This window comes from Varanus komodoensis, unplaced genomic scaffold (assembly GCF_004798865.1).
Source record: "Varanus komodoensis strain SLA01 unplaced genomic scaffold, ASM479886v1 scaffold12, whole genome shotgun sequence".
NCBI classification, from domain to species: Eukaryota; Metazoa; Chordata; class Lepidosauria; order Squamata; family Varanidae; genus Varanus; species Varanus komodoensis.
The window spans coordinates 236,135-249,378 of NW_025335349.1; the positions used below are offsets into that span (position 1 = coordinate 236,135).

At 44.1% G+C, this 13,244-nt stretch overlaps 1 protein-coding gene and 1 long non-coding RNA gene across 3 annotated transcripts; one reads left to right on the forward strand and one right to left on the reverse strand.

Annotated features, from left to right (window-relative positions):
* The first annotated feature begins 1,402 nt into the window (after positions 1–1,402).
* LOC123019073 lies at positions 1,403–12,091 on the forward strand. Its single transcript, XR_006413845.1, has 3 exons — positions 1,403–1,426; positions 9,159–9,224; positions 11,970–12,091. It is a non-coding gene; the product is annotated as an uncharacterized LOC123019073 (long non-coding RNA).
* On the reverse strand, positions 2,781–10,672 carry GSTA1 (glutathione S-transferase alpha 1). Of its 2 annotated transcripts, none has more exons than XM_044421526.1 (7): positions 10,596–10,672; positions 8,891–9,022; positions 7,880–7,931; positions 7,292–7,424; positions 5,794–5,935; positions 4,515–4,646; positions 2,781–3,041 (listed from the first exon to the last, which is right to left on the reverse strand). In XM_044421526.1, the coding sequence occupies exons 2-7, from the start codon at positions 8,975–8,977 to the stop codon at positions 2,922–2,924; spliced, it is 666 nt and encodes a 221-aa protein (XP_044277461.1). In that variant the 5' UTR covers positions 8,978–9,022; positions 10,596–10,672; the 3' UTR covers positions 2,781–2,921. The 2 variants fall into 2 exon arrangements, with proteins under 2 accessions (XP_044277461.1, XP_044277460.1); XM_044421525.1 differs by lacking the exon at positions 10,596–10,672 and adding an exon at positions 10,282–10,385.
* Positions 12,092–13,244: the final 1,153 nt, after the last annotated feature.

Here is a 13,244-nt window from a genome sequence, read left to right on the forward strand (position 1 = left end):
CACTGTACTGTATTGGAGGGTGCATGTAAGCCTAAGGGCAGAGGCAAAATCATGCACAATATCGATTAATGGGATCTCACCGGATCTAGGCAGACACACATCTCTTAGGATAGACTTGTCAGCTAAGGTTAATACGTTCAGGATGAATATTGTATATAGGATTGTTGCTCTTTTATGTTGGTTTCCTTAATTTATACATGGCAATTATTTTCAAAAATTTAACATTTTGTTTCACAAAGTTTCATGGAATTCCAACCCCCAGGGAATTTCCCTGGAAAGGTTTTTGCTTTCAGTTAAAGGAAGAGAGGTTGGCTGACCAGAGCTTGACTAACAGGGATTACTGTCTTTGTTTTTCTTATTATGGTCTATTCCACTTAGATTGCTCACCTTGGAAAGAGTTGCAATCCTGATGTCTGGATTCCCTCTCCTGAAGGAGGCCGCCCAGTCCTCAGCACACTAAAATAAATTGGGTATCTCCTACACTCAGTAGCTGGAGTGCTCCTCAATGTGGGCCTTCGACCCAGCATATTACTGAGGCTTCTTCAATTTTTCTGACAAGAGAATCTGTGGGTTCTTCACATGAGTTTTCTTTTCCAGGGGTTTCTCTCTCTGCCTTTCCATATGTTCCATGACACAGATAAGGCAGGGCTGCGGTATAGAGTGGGACTGCAAATTTGCACTGTGCTTTTCTAGTAAATCATAGTGACCTCCAAAAAAAACACTGCATCTCCCTCCTTCTCTCTCATGCACACACCCACAGAGAGAATGAGAGAGACTGCTGCAAAAATGGCTGTAAAACAGAGGAAAGGCTCTGAATGATGTTATATATAGCAACTGCAAACCCACCATACGTGAGAGATTGATCCCAAGTGCCATGAGTAGGAAAAAAACAAAAAGTATTGACTCCTTCCTTGCCAATTAGTTTGACCTACCGTATTTTTCACTCTATAAGACGCACTTTTCCCCCCTGAAAAGTAAGGGGAAATGTCTGTGTGTCTTATAGAGCGAATGTGTGTGTGCCCGACGCCCGGGAAGAGAGATGGACCGCTCACCCCCACCGCCCGGGAAGACCTGCCGCCGCCGCGCCACCCGGAAGACCACCACCGGCACGCTGCCTGCCCGGCTGCACCACGTGGCACCACCTGGCCAGCACGTGCTCGGCGCGCCCTGCTCCGCCCCCCCCTTCCAGTGCAGGTGAGAGCTGTGCCGCTCAGGGGGAGCGGTGCAGAGGAGGAGGAGGAGCCGCGGACTTTAACCCTCCGGCCGCACAGAGAGACGGACTGCTCACCCCCACTGCCTGAGAAGACCTGCCGCCGCTGCCGCGCCTTCCGGAAGAACACCGCCGGCACACTGCCGGCCCGGCTGCACCACACCTGGGCGGCACGCGCTCGGCATGCCCTGCTCCGCCCCCCCTCCTCCAGCACAGGTGAGAGCTGTTAATCACAGGTCGGTGTGTGTTTTCAAATGGCAACCCGTCTTTTAATGAAGCCCATGGGGAAGTGATGGGGAATGTGCCTGTGATTATCAGGAAGCTTTCCATGGATCCCTCCTCTAAAAACTAGGTGCGTCTTATGGTCAGGTGCGTCTTATAGAGCGAAAAATATGGTATTTTGTTACACTTGCCTGACTTTATGGGGAAATCCACCTTTAAACACTGATAACAAATAATCAGTTGTCAAAACAAACTGGCTGTTGGGAAATTTTGGATAAATCCTGTAATCTCTACATTCTGTCATCAACTGCCCTGTACCTCTTCTCAAATTGAGATTCCGGGATTCTGACAGAGAATGGTAAAATTTAGGTTTTGCATGCTAGGGCTGAATGGTAATCCTTGGAATGGCAACATTTGTTAGGATTGCTTTTAAAGCTTTGGAGTCTCATTTGCTGATGGAAGCATTGTTTCATATTAGCTCTGAATAAATATGATACACAGCATCTTAAATGCAAATAAAATAGGGACTTAGATTGTCCCGTTTTACCTTAATGATGGTACATTGTTTTTGCTCCTGTAGCAGAGGGGCCTATGGAGCTTAGACGACAGCCCAATCAGAAAAAAAATGTTTGCCTTCTACCAAGTACCGCATCTTTTTAATAAGTGGTTAAGTCAGATAATTGTGACCGTATACCTCTATTGCATTGCTTACCAACAGACTCTGGCAATGCCCAGTGGTTGCCTCTTTTTGGGATATGGTTATACTGCAATAACTTTCTTATTAGAATGCACTTCAATCGATTGCACTCTTTTTATTATTTAAACGCTATATGGAACTTATCACAAAGATAAATGTAAGTTGAATTTCCATGCCTCTTTGGCAGTGGAGGCTGATAGCACAACAATGGAAAGGCAAATGGCCACTTGCTATAACAATGGACCGAGGACCTAACTATCTTTCAGTATTGATAGCTATATTATCACATCCTTGTAGACACTTACGGACATGGGTTTCATATTTTCTTTGCTTTTTCATAGTTTTGTTTTGGTGAATTTTATATTAAAAAGTTAATTTTAAATGCTAAATTGAGTTCCACTGATTTTGATATTAAACCTGGATGCAGACAATAAGGAAAAATCCTTTGAGTTGAGCAGTGTAAGGATCTTGGACTGTGAGAACGTGCCATTTTCTGGCAGCGTATGCACTAGGAGACTGGACATTGCTCACCGCTGGCCTAATGCATCCCCCATCACTTTGGTGCAAGTGACCAGCTGGAAGTAGTGTCCTCAGTGTGTTTGTAGTATGTCACCCATGTTACATACAATCCAAATAAATACTGAACAGAAATTCAAATGCTGCAAAATGTTTTATTTCATCTAGTCTAATACTGCACAGATTGTCATTATTTCCTCATGAGACACCTCATCATTTGGTTCTTCATTGTGCTTATGTGAATTCAGTCTGGAATGTGTTCTACTCAGGCACAATTCAGAAGAAAATCTTCAATGCTTCTGCTAAAGTTTTCTCATCAGTTGGTGGTTTTCTCTGACTCCCAGGCTGCAGAAATTTTTTAATTGTTGGTATGTTGCTCATCCTTGCTTTAAATGCCTAAAAAATGGAGAGACATTTTAAAATGAAACCATAATTTTTATAAGAAGAAAAAATGGCATACCTGAATACTCATGTGTCATCCACATGAGGCAAGGATATTACAATAGCAACCAATAATGAAACCCTTTGTGAAAGGAAAAAAGCTCACCCACCTAAAAACACATTCAAATAATGCTTCTGTGAAGACAGAGATCACCATTTGAACTATGTTGTAAGCTTGTAATCATAAGTAGATAACCACATAGTTAATCTACTACTGCTATATCCATGTTTTAGAGCCTCAGGTGCATTTTAGCTATTGTGCCATTGACTTTCAAGTCACTGTTAAGAGTCAGTAGTGTGATAACGCAAAACACGACAGTATCCAGTGGTGACAAATGGCACTAGCAGAGCTGTGCCAAATCAGCGACACCTGGAAGTGCAGGCTGTGCTTTCACAACCTGCTCTGCAGCTGGTTGTGCAATGGGTTACATAGATGCAACGCACAACCAGTTCTGCAAATGCTTATGCAACCAAAGTTAGATCTGTGCAAATGTAATTTTGGCTGGAGATTCCTCTTATGTATACTTCAGAACCTGCTTTCTGCTAGCAGAAGATGAACTAGAATACTGTCCACAAAGTGATAGACAGCTCATGCATAATGTATTCAGAAGGTGATGTTCAGTCCCTTGCACAATGCCCCGTAAGTTAGCAGGACATGGCAACCCGTGCATAAGTTACCAAGTTGCAATCTCCACTGCTGACGGCCCCTTCAGAGTGCCCAAGTGGATGTGTGCCCAAGTTGACCCTCCATAAAGATGCTCCAGTGTCCTGCTTGGGCACTTGGAGGGTCTGTCAGTGGCTGTCACCACACAAGCAAAGGGGGAAAAGGAGGTAACAAATAGGGCCATGGCCAAAAAAGAGTCAGAAGCAGAATAAGAAGAGAAGAAGCCAGAGATGGTCGTTCCAAAGTGCTGCTTCGGTATAGCTGCCACTGGAGGTGGCTTGGGCAAGCTCAAAAAGGCAGCAAACTGAGCAGCAGCTCGCTCACTGCTTCCTGCAGTCCATGGTGGGGTCAGTCCTCTCCATTCAAATGTCATGCCAGCCCATCATGGACTGAACAACCCTTCAACAAGCCATACGTTCTCAGGGTAGCAAATCACCCACCATAATGGGCTGCACTGTCATAAAATCCCAGTCAATATCTCCTCCTGTCTCACTAAAATTCAGCAGAAAATTGCTACAAGCTAACTGAGCCTTTCTAATACTCCACAGTGGTTTGCTACCAAATTTTGGGGGCAGATTGCCAATGCTTTTGCTTCTGCCATACCACTAAGTTCAGCAATCCAATGTGGGGACCACAAAAGAGGACTGGGAATTCATGCAGCCCTTACATTGTGCATCTAACAAGAACTTTTTTGGATCTAGTGAGTTTTATTATTATCATGGGATCTTCTCCCATTTAAGGACTTGCCAAGAATCGTAGCTTACCTTTAAAAGAGGGAATTTGGAGAGAATATCATCCTTCAGCTCTTCTGCCATTAAAATGGTTTCAAGCAATTGCACATCAGCCCTGCTCAACTGGTTTCCAACCAGAAAGTCTTGTCCGTGATCTTTGAGGACCTACGAAGCAGAACATGCAAAATTATGGAGATACATTTAGAGCCCTTCTAAAAGTCACCCACCTGGAGGACAGAGCATCAGTACATGGAGATGTAGGAGCTTGACAAGCTATTTCTCCAGTTCGGTCACAATGAAATTGCCAAGTGAGCAGGCCAGAACAGGGAATATCAGGACATTCCCAGTCTATACCTAGAGAATGCATGGAGCTTCTCGCAGGAGAGCACACTCCCTGCTGCAGAGCATCAAGGGCAAGCAAAGTCCAGCCCTTGTCAACAGAGTTTCACTGACGAGAACCTGCCCCTCCTCCTCCCCATGGCAGGTTTAGAAGGTTCTGCTAGTTCCCCTGCCTCTTGTTCTAACCCAGACAGTGATGCAAGGAGGAACAGTCGACGCCATCGCTCGCTTGCTCCCTGGACCTCTGTGTGTCATGCAAGAAGGAATGGTAGGGATAAGATGGAGGAGCAGCAGCAAAGCAGCAGGTGACAGTGGCAGTGAGGCAGGAGCTTAGAGCCTATAGAGGGCACAGTGTCAGAAATGTTGGGGGCTGGCTAAAGAGTGCCTCCTGCCACTCTTCTTTCCTCCTTGGTAATATCCAGACAGATGGGGTGACCTCCAGACAGGACTCTTGTACAGCTATTGTGCTGTTTGCTCAAACAGGGAGTGTTTACTGCAAATCATATGCACTTCCATGAAAAGTTTAAAATATTGGTTCACTAAATAAGAACAGCAAGCAAGGAGGGTGTTGCTTCCTTTGTACACAGTGTTTTGCAGCTACTGTTCTCACTGATACTTTAGCTTTTCCTAAGAAGGAAAACTCCAGAACAAAAGTCAAGGTTGTCAGGTTACTTTGGCATCTCAGGTAGCAACTTTCCAAAGCACGTCTTGCACACACTGACTGTAAAAATATAATGGTAAGTTAAATTACTGTTTGTTGCCATGTTGGCATACTGAGATTTAAGAAAAGAGTAGGCCACATCAGTTTTATTTCAGAAAAAGATGTGCTCTCAGTTTCATTTGTCAGGAAAGCCCAGGAGTAAAGGAGATGACTTCAGGTGGATCAAAGACTAGCCATTACACATTTCGAGCAGAAATTGACCACAGGCCATCTGATCATGGCTGTACATGTAGCACTGTTTTGGCCTCATACCTTTTCAAAGACTGGGAAATATCTGTTTGTGGCTTTTTCAAGGATCGTTGCCAGCTCCTTCTCTTTTGCGTCAGCTGGTTTGAGCACCAGCATCATCATCATCTCATTCAGGTCCATAATCCCTTCACAGTACATATCAATGCTGAAAAGAAGATACATTTCCGTAACTCTGGAGAGCCAAATGGCATGTAGCACTCTGTAAAATCTGACATGCACAGACTGTGGAGTAGGAAAGTTCTTTCATTTATTAGAGGAGTGTTCCTTCCTCTAAGATATTGTGAACTGAATACACAGAACAACATGTATCACCATCCTAAGATTTGCATAGATTCTTCAACTGTTTAAGACACTTCACATATTAGTCTCACATACAGAACCATGACAACAACCATGCAAAGTAGGTCATCATGGGACAACGCCAGCATTGCGCAGGGCGACTTCTGCTGTGCGGCAAGACATTCCTCTACCCTCCTCCTCTTTCCAGCCTCTTGCATGCCCTCATCTCTCCTCCAAAGTTTCCCCCATCCCTCTGGATTGGGGCGATACGAGGAGGATACAGGATCCATTCTGCCTGGGCTACTGTGCCACTGCCAGATGACTGAAGTTCACTGCAGTGCGATTAGCTACTGCTCCTCCGTTAAAGTACAGCAGAGCTGCATCTTGAACTGAGCCACACGTCCCTGTAATGGGCCACAATCCCTAAATGTGCATAGGCCTCATTTATACAGTGCTTTCCAGACCAGCACTCCTTTCCGGGAATATTTTGCCAGTCTTGTAGTGCCAACCCTTTGAGAAATCAAATATCAGATGAAGAAATAATTGTGAAGGGAAATTGTACTGTGATCTCATAGGCATTATCTGACACATGTGCATGAAATGTGGGATACCCCACAGAAAAACAGGTAATCCTGTCAGTGGGAAAGGGCCTTTTTCCTTGGAAACAGTGATTTCTCTCTTAACAGAGGTAAAGTATTTCCTGATTCCTAGAAGTAACGGATCAGCAAAACTAAGTCTTATCTGCATGAATAGACATAGAACAGAAATCCTATATATGTCTACTCAAATTAAGCCACTTATTTCCTGGGAAGCATGTATAGGATTGCAGACTTTTGTGGCTATATTTTTCTTTCAGTGAAGAATAATCTCCGAGTTAAAATCTACACAAAAACATGAAGTTCATTCATGTACCATGAGAGACAAAAGAAATGGTAATGGGACATTAAGCACCTGTAAACAAATTTGTAAACAAATTAAGTCACAGACTAGAGTCACAGTGACTTCTGCTGAACAAATTCACATGAATTCTTTGTGACTGAGTAAACATTGCCCCACCTTGCACTTTTTTGACCTAGCTCCCGTGCAAGTTGAAATGTGCTGACTCACAATGCGTCAGTAGATCATCTGGAGATTTTTTTTTCTCCCGTGATGTATAGCAACTATGATGTATAGCAAACAGAAGCATGCGTTTAATCACAAGACTTGGAAAATGTTACAGTACTATGTCCTCTGCTTGGAGTCCTTCCCATAGAGATTGTATTTTGCTGAGATGTAGTTGAGAATGGCTCTTGTCTGCACCATCTTGATCCCATCGATCTCCACCATGGGCACTTGCTGAAAGAGCAGGTATCCATCTTGTGGAAGGAAAATGAATTTATTTATCCATCTATTTACTTTCTCACACTCCACAGAAGGGAGTTTTAAGCAACATTGCACAAGACATGCTTTGAATTCGAATCCCTTCTTATACATTGTGGTTTTGAGATGCCTTTGTATTTCTGTCCCCAGATCAAATGACAAGGGACATTTTTTCAGAAATTTAATAAATGTATATAGTGAATACATATGACAAATCCATGTTGTTTAAATACATATTTAAAGTTTTAAACAGACACGTTCCACAGAATGTGAATAAAACAAGAATTTCCCATAGGAAATACATAGTTGAATGTTGTGTGTGTGAAGGATTTTGTGCTCTAAAAATGTGCATTCACAGAAAAACAAACAAGCAAAAATAATTCTGAGTCCTATATACAGATTCTCACAATCCCCGAAACAGACATTTTAAACATCTTAATGTCATACTCACCCTTCCTTAACTTTTCTAGGTCTTCCTTTTTTTGAATGAATGCTTCTTCAAACTAGCAAACAAAAAGAATTCAAGGACATCAAGAAATAGTTGCGCACTCCAAAGATATCATGAGAGTTTCCATTTCCAAGGCTTGGAAGAGTCATAATGAAAAGCTCCTAATGAATCTCCCCTTTCATCTGTTGTGGGAGTCTTCAGGAAGGGAGGACACCAAATAGAGTGGTGGAGACAATGTGCCCACTGAGGATGTTTTATTTTTTTAATTGTTTCATTTACTTTAAATTGTTTTTACCAACTGTAATTTTAAACTACCTAGAGAATCCTATGGGCTAATGTGGCAGTATGGAAATGAATTAAACAAATATATAAATTGAGCAGGAAAGGGGGATTGTGCTGGGTCACACGTTAACCAACCAACAAATTGCAAACTGTGTCAAATCTAAGATATAAAATAGCTGTGTTCTGATTAAGTATATTTCCCTGCTCCCCAGATTAAGCCTGGCTAAGCTATTTTGACACCCAAGGCAGAAAATCCAACTGCCTCTTCCTGTGAGTAAAAGCCCAAGAAATTTATTGCTACATTTCTATCCCACATTTCCTCAAAGGAGCCCAAGGCAAGGTACATGGTCCTCCTGCCTCCATTTTATCCTCACGGCAACCCAGTGAGCGAATCTGGGCTGAGAGACGGTGACGAACCCAATGGCACTGAGTGTGGATCAGAATCTGGGTCTTCCTAGTCCAACGTTCTGCCCACAGGGGGTCTCCTTAAGGAACAAACCATTGGCTGGTAACAGCCAGGCTCAGTGGCCAGAGGCAGCTGCCTCAGTCCACCTAATGGGGAGCCCAGCCCCTGAAGCAGAGGTCAAACAAAGCACAGGGATGTCAGTATGGCATTGTAACCTCCTTCTCCATACCTGAGCTATAGGGATGTATCCACACATCAAACTAAACCACCCCTTCAAATGGATTTGCAAGTATATATAATTGATTAGACAAATGCTGACAACAAACCTCTACTCCTGCAGCAGCCAAAAGCCATCTTATGGTTTCCATTCGGCCTCTTCCATTGAAGTAGTGAAGCTTTGGTTTTCCAGACATGTTTTCAAGTGCTCGAATTCCTCTTACGAAGAAGCAAGATTATTTCTGAGAGAGACAAGATGTGGAAGAACAACTATAGCTGAAGTACTGTTTTCTAAAATGTTCCTTTATATTGCTTTTGGAAGGAAATGATTTTTTAAATTATTATTAACAACATTTTTATTCTGCCTTTTTCTCTTAGGAAAGACCAAAGGTGGCCTATATAGACTTCTTCCTCTCCATTTTATCCCCACAACCACCCTGTGAGGTAAATTAGCCTGAATTAAGTGACTAGCTAAAATCAGCAGTGAACTTCATGGTGGAGTGAAGAACTTGAACCCAGATCTTCAGGCTCCCAGCCCAGCACTCAATCTATATCTCACTAGCTCCTGTTAAAAATTCCACCTACCTCCTTTTGATAATGATGAGGCATAGTACACAGAAAAAGTATTAATGAAAATGAAGTGCCAAAATGGACCTGGTTTGTAGAGCAACACAGGGTCCCATGTCACATGCCTCTTCTCTTGACATGATTTCTGTCACCTTGCAAGGATGCTCTCTTCCCTCAAGTCATGTACCTCAATCTCTATCATCTGCAAAGTTCCCGTTTAACACAACAATTTTAGAGATTTTCCTTGTCTCCCACTTCTTAAGATGTGAATTCTGATCTGCCCTTTATGTTATTGCTATGTTGCAGGGACAAAACAAAGATCAAACTAACGGTGGGGCGGGGAGGCATTGAGGATAGGTGCACCCCCGCCCCCCCAATCCAGAACAGAAAGCTACTGAGGTCATGGTGGGCTTTCGTGATTGCACTGTAAAACTAGAAAATCCAACAAAACAAGAAGGCTCTAGACACGTATTAAAATAATATCCATTTTAGCCCGCCAACAGCCTTGGTTACACTTATTTATTTTTGTTATATATCTATCGGTGTGCGATCCTCCGCAGTTTGCCCACTTCCCCCGTCTCCTGCTTTAGGTTCTTTGCAGGCAGCAATAGATTCTGCACGCAAGATCACAGGGCAAAGATCCTGCCGGCCTTAAGTGCTCAATAGGTTAGGTGAAGAACGGTGCGCAGAGCTTGGGGGCATTCTGCAAGCTCGATTCCGGAGCAAAGGGGGCAGATGCCTCCCACAGCAGGCAATTTACACACACTGCAGCTTTAAAATAATAGCAGCAGCAGCAACAATTTGCCTGTTGAAGAGCAACTGCCCTCTGCGTCCCCGCCAGATCGGGGGCTGGCATTCTGGAAGCGTCCTCACCATCCTTCCTCACAAAAGTATTTTACTCTCCTGGGGCTAATCGGCGGCCCTGTCTACTGACCTGCTGAAACTCTGGAAGAGCCAGTTCTTCTCCAGCATGAGGCGGACTGGCGCGGCCTCCAGCTATAAAAAGGGCGAGGCCCCGCCCTCCAAGAGGAGAGAACAAGCCTCCCGAAGGGGAAAAAAAATCTCTGCAACGGGCGGAGGGGGCCCAGTCCTGCTCCGATCTGATTCTGCGACTCAGCCGCCTTTCAGGTTGGCGCACAGTGGGGAAGGGTTAGGGTTAGGGTTAGGGCTCCGGGCGGGCAACTCAGCCAATTGAGCCCTTTCCCCCAACACCTGCTGCAACTGGCCAGCTTGTATCCCTTGACTCACTTTTTAAGAAAGGCCCTTGTCTGCACCGTCGGGCAATGCAGAATCTAATTTGCAGCGGCGGATCGTAGCTTTGCTCCAGGGTGCCCCCGTCAGAGCGAGCTTTTTGCGTGAAGCTGCCTCGCGTCTGCTTGCTCTCACCGCTCCCCTGCTTTGACTTCGCGGTTTGATTGTGCAAGTCGCACGGCCGCGGCTGCCCATCGAAGTACTTCTTCACGGTCAGCATTTCCTCTTCGTCTGCACCCCCGCAGCCTTCTCGCCACTAAAATTTGCTGTAAGGTTTACCTAACCATTTTTACCATTTTGCTTACCCATTATAAAAACTGCCAGAAAAGGGCAAAGATTTATGTCGCCAGGCCACAGAGAGAGAGAGAGAGAGAGAGAGAGAGAGAGAGAGAGAGAGAGAGAGAGAGGCGGGTCATCCGTGTCACACTCGCACGCCACAGGACACAAAGCAGCAGCGCTGTCCATGTCGTCCCCCTGACTGCCTCTCCATGCCTTCCTTCTCTCTGCTTGAGCCCCTTCTATAGCAAGTGGGCACGGAGAAGCCAGGCTAGGTTCAGTCGGGGTTTACCTCTGAACATGTGCAAAGAGCCATTTCAGCTTGTCCAAGGAGTAGGGAAAATCCATCTTTTACCAGTTACAGCAAAAGTCTCTGACAAACCAAGATTATATTCCTAGGAGTGGGCCTTCATGGGTTTAATAGAGAGGCTTGCCGAGGTAAATAGTTGAGCAGACAACTATGCAAAGTTTCATTATGGAGTCAGTTGTTCAAAAGAACTAGGTTGAGGTATGACAGTCTTTCTCAAACCCCCTCCCCTCTTTTCCTTTGAGCTGCGTGGGGCAGGAAAGGGATTCAAATTTGAACAAACCACCTGCATACCAGCCAAACAAGGTTCTGGAGAGGCATTGCTTCCTGGCAAACTCCAACTACATTATAATAACCCCCACAAAAAAAAGTGCAAGTAAAAAATAGAACATCATATGATCCCAGCTGAACATCTTATGATCCCAGATATGTATGCACACTCATGCACAGAGAATTCCTTGTTCTCCTAGTAACTGAATGAAACTTAGGAAGAAACTGATATAAAGGAGACTAATATCTAACTTGTAAGTCACCTTGAATCTTTTTCTGAAAAAAGACATCTAATAATTTTTTTAAAAAATAATTTTGTGTTGTGCGAACTACCTATTTATTAAGGAAATACAAGAATAAGTTCCATCTGTGGGATTTACATCTGAGTAGAAATGTGTGCAATGGTCATATGATAAGCAATTATTACCTTTCAGAGGTGGACTTGGTTGATCTGCTCAATTTTATTTTTCCCAATAAATACTTATAATCTGTCCAAATATTAATCTCCACCCAACTAGGGGCCTCCAGATGTTTTGTACTACAGCACCCAGCATTCGTAACCATTGGTCATGCAGTCTGGCACTGATGAGAATTGAACTACAAAACTTTTGGTGAGTACTGCATTGGAGAAGGCCAGGATGAGAAGATAATACATTCTTGCTTGACAGACCCTTGTTCCACAATTTTCCCTGTTTCATTGTGAATGTGGTACTCGTCTGACAATGCAGAATGTGAAAGTGTGCATCTGTTGTGAGAACAGCAGCAGGCCCATAGGAGCTAGAGCCTTAAGCTATTTCCCTGGCACAGAATGCCGGAAAGAAGGCCCCTGTGCCACTATTTTTGGGTGTGCAAGTGAGAGTTGAAAAAACAGTGTGTGCCTTGGTAGGTGCTTGGTGCCACTGAATTGCTTCAATGACACACCCTGGGTTCAAAAGAGAAATCAGCTTAAAAAGCCTCACCCTTTCTGCTTGTCATTTTGCCAGTTCATTTTGCAATAATGCTAGGTGTCTTCAAACATAGTTATTTCACAGTTGCATGAGAAAGCTTTTGTCCTCCAGAAAACAAGCAAACATAAACCAAAGCATACACAAGTAAGGAAGATATGCTGCCAAATTCTCAGCTAGATTATACATAGAAATGAACATTGATGGAAATGAACATTGATATCTGCTGTCAAAGAGTAGTGGTTCTAATGCTCCAGTCCAGGCAGTGCACCTCCACAATGAGTAATGTTTTTCCAGAACAACATGTTTCTTTGCCTTTTGTGTGAGTGACTTTTTACCTACAACACACCCGTGTTTCAAGTTAATCCATAGTGCAAAAGGCTCTCTTGCCAGCATGACATGATGCAACTCAGTTTCATGGGAGCCCTTTCAGCTGCATGTAGGGCAAATGTTTTCAGCGTAATCAACCCGGAAATCTCCTTTTATCAGGTGGCCAGTGCCTACTGCACGTGCACCCCAATTGGCGAGGAGTGCCTTTTTGTTTGGCTATGATTATCCTCACCTCCGGCTACTGAAGCAAGTGTCTTCAAAGAAATGATGCATGGGGAGAGACACGTGGCTCAGGGAGAACACGTTTTATAAAAAGGACCCTGGTGGACTTCCCTGCTAGTGGCAGCAAGCACCAGTGGCAGTAACGTTGCTCCGATCAACCACCGGGATCTAAATCCAAGCCGTGGGTTGAATCCAACCCTGTCTATCTGCCAGTGGAACAGAGTTTCCCCTGGAGCGAGATGAACCAATAACTCCAGTTACCTCACCCTGGTGTAAAGTATAAATGAATACATAAGC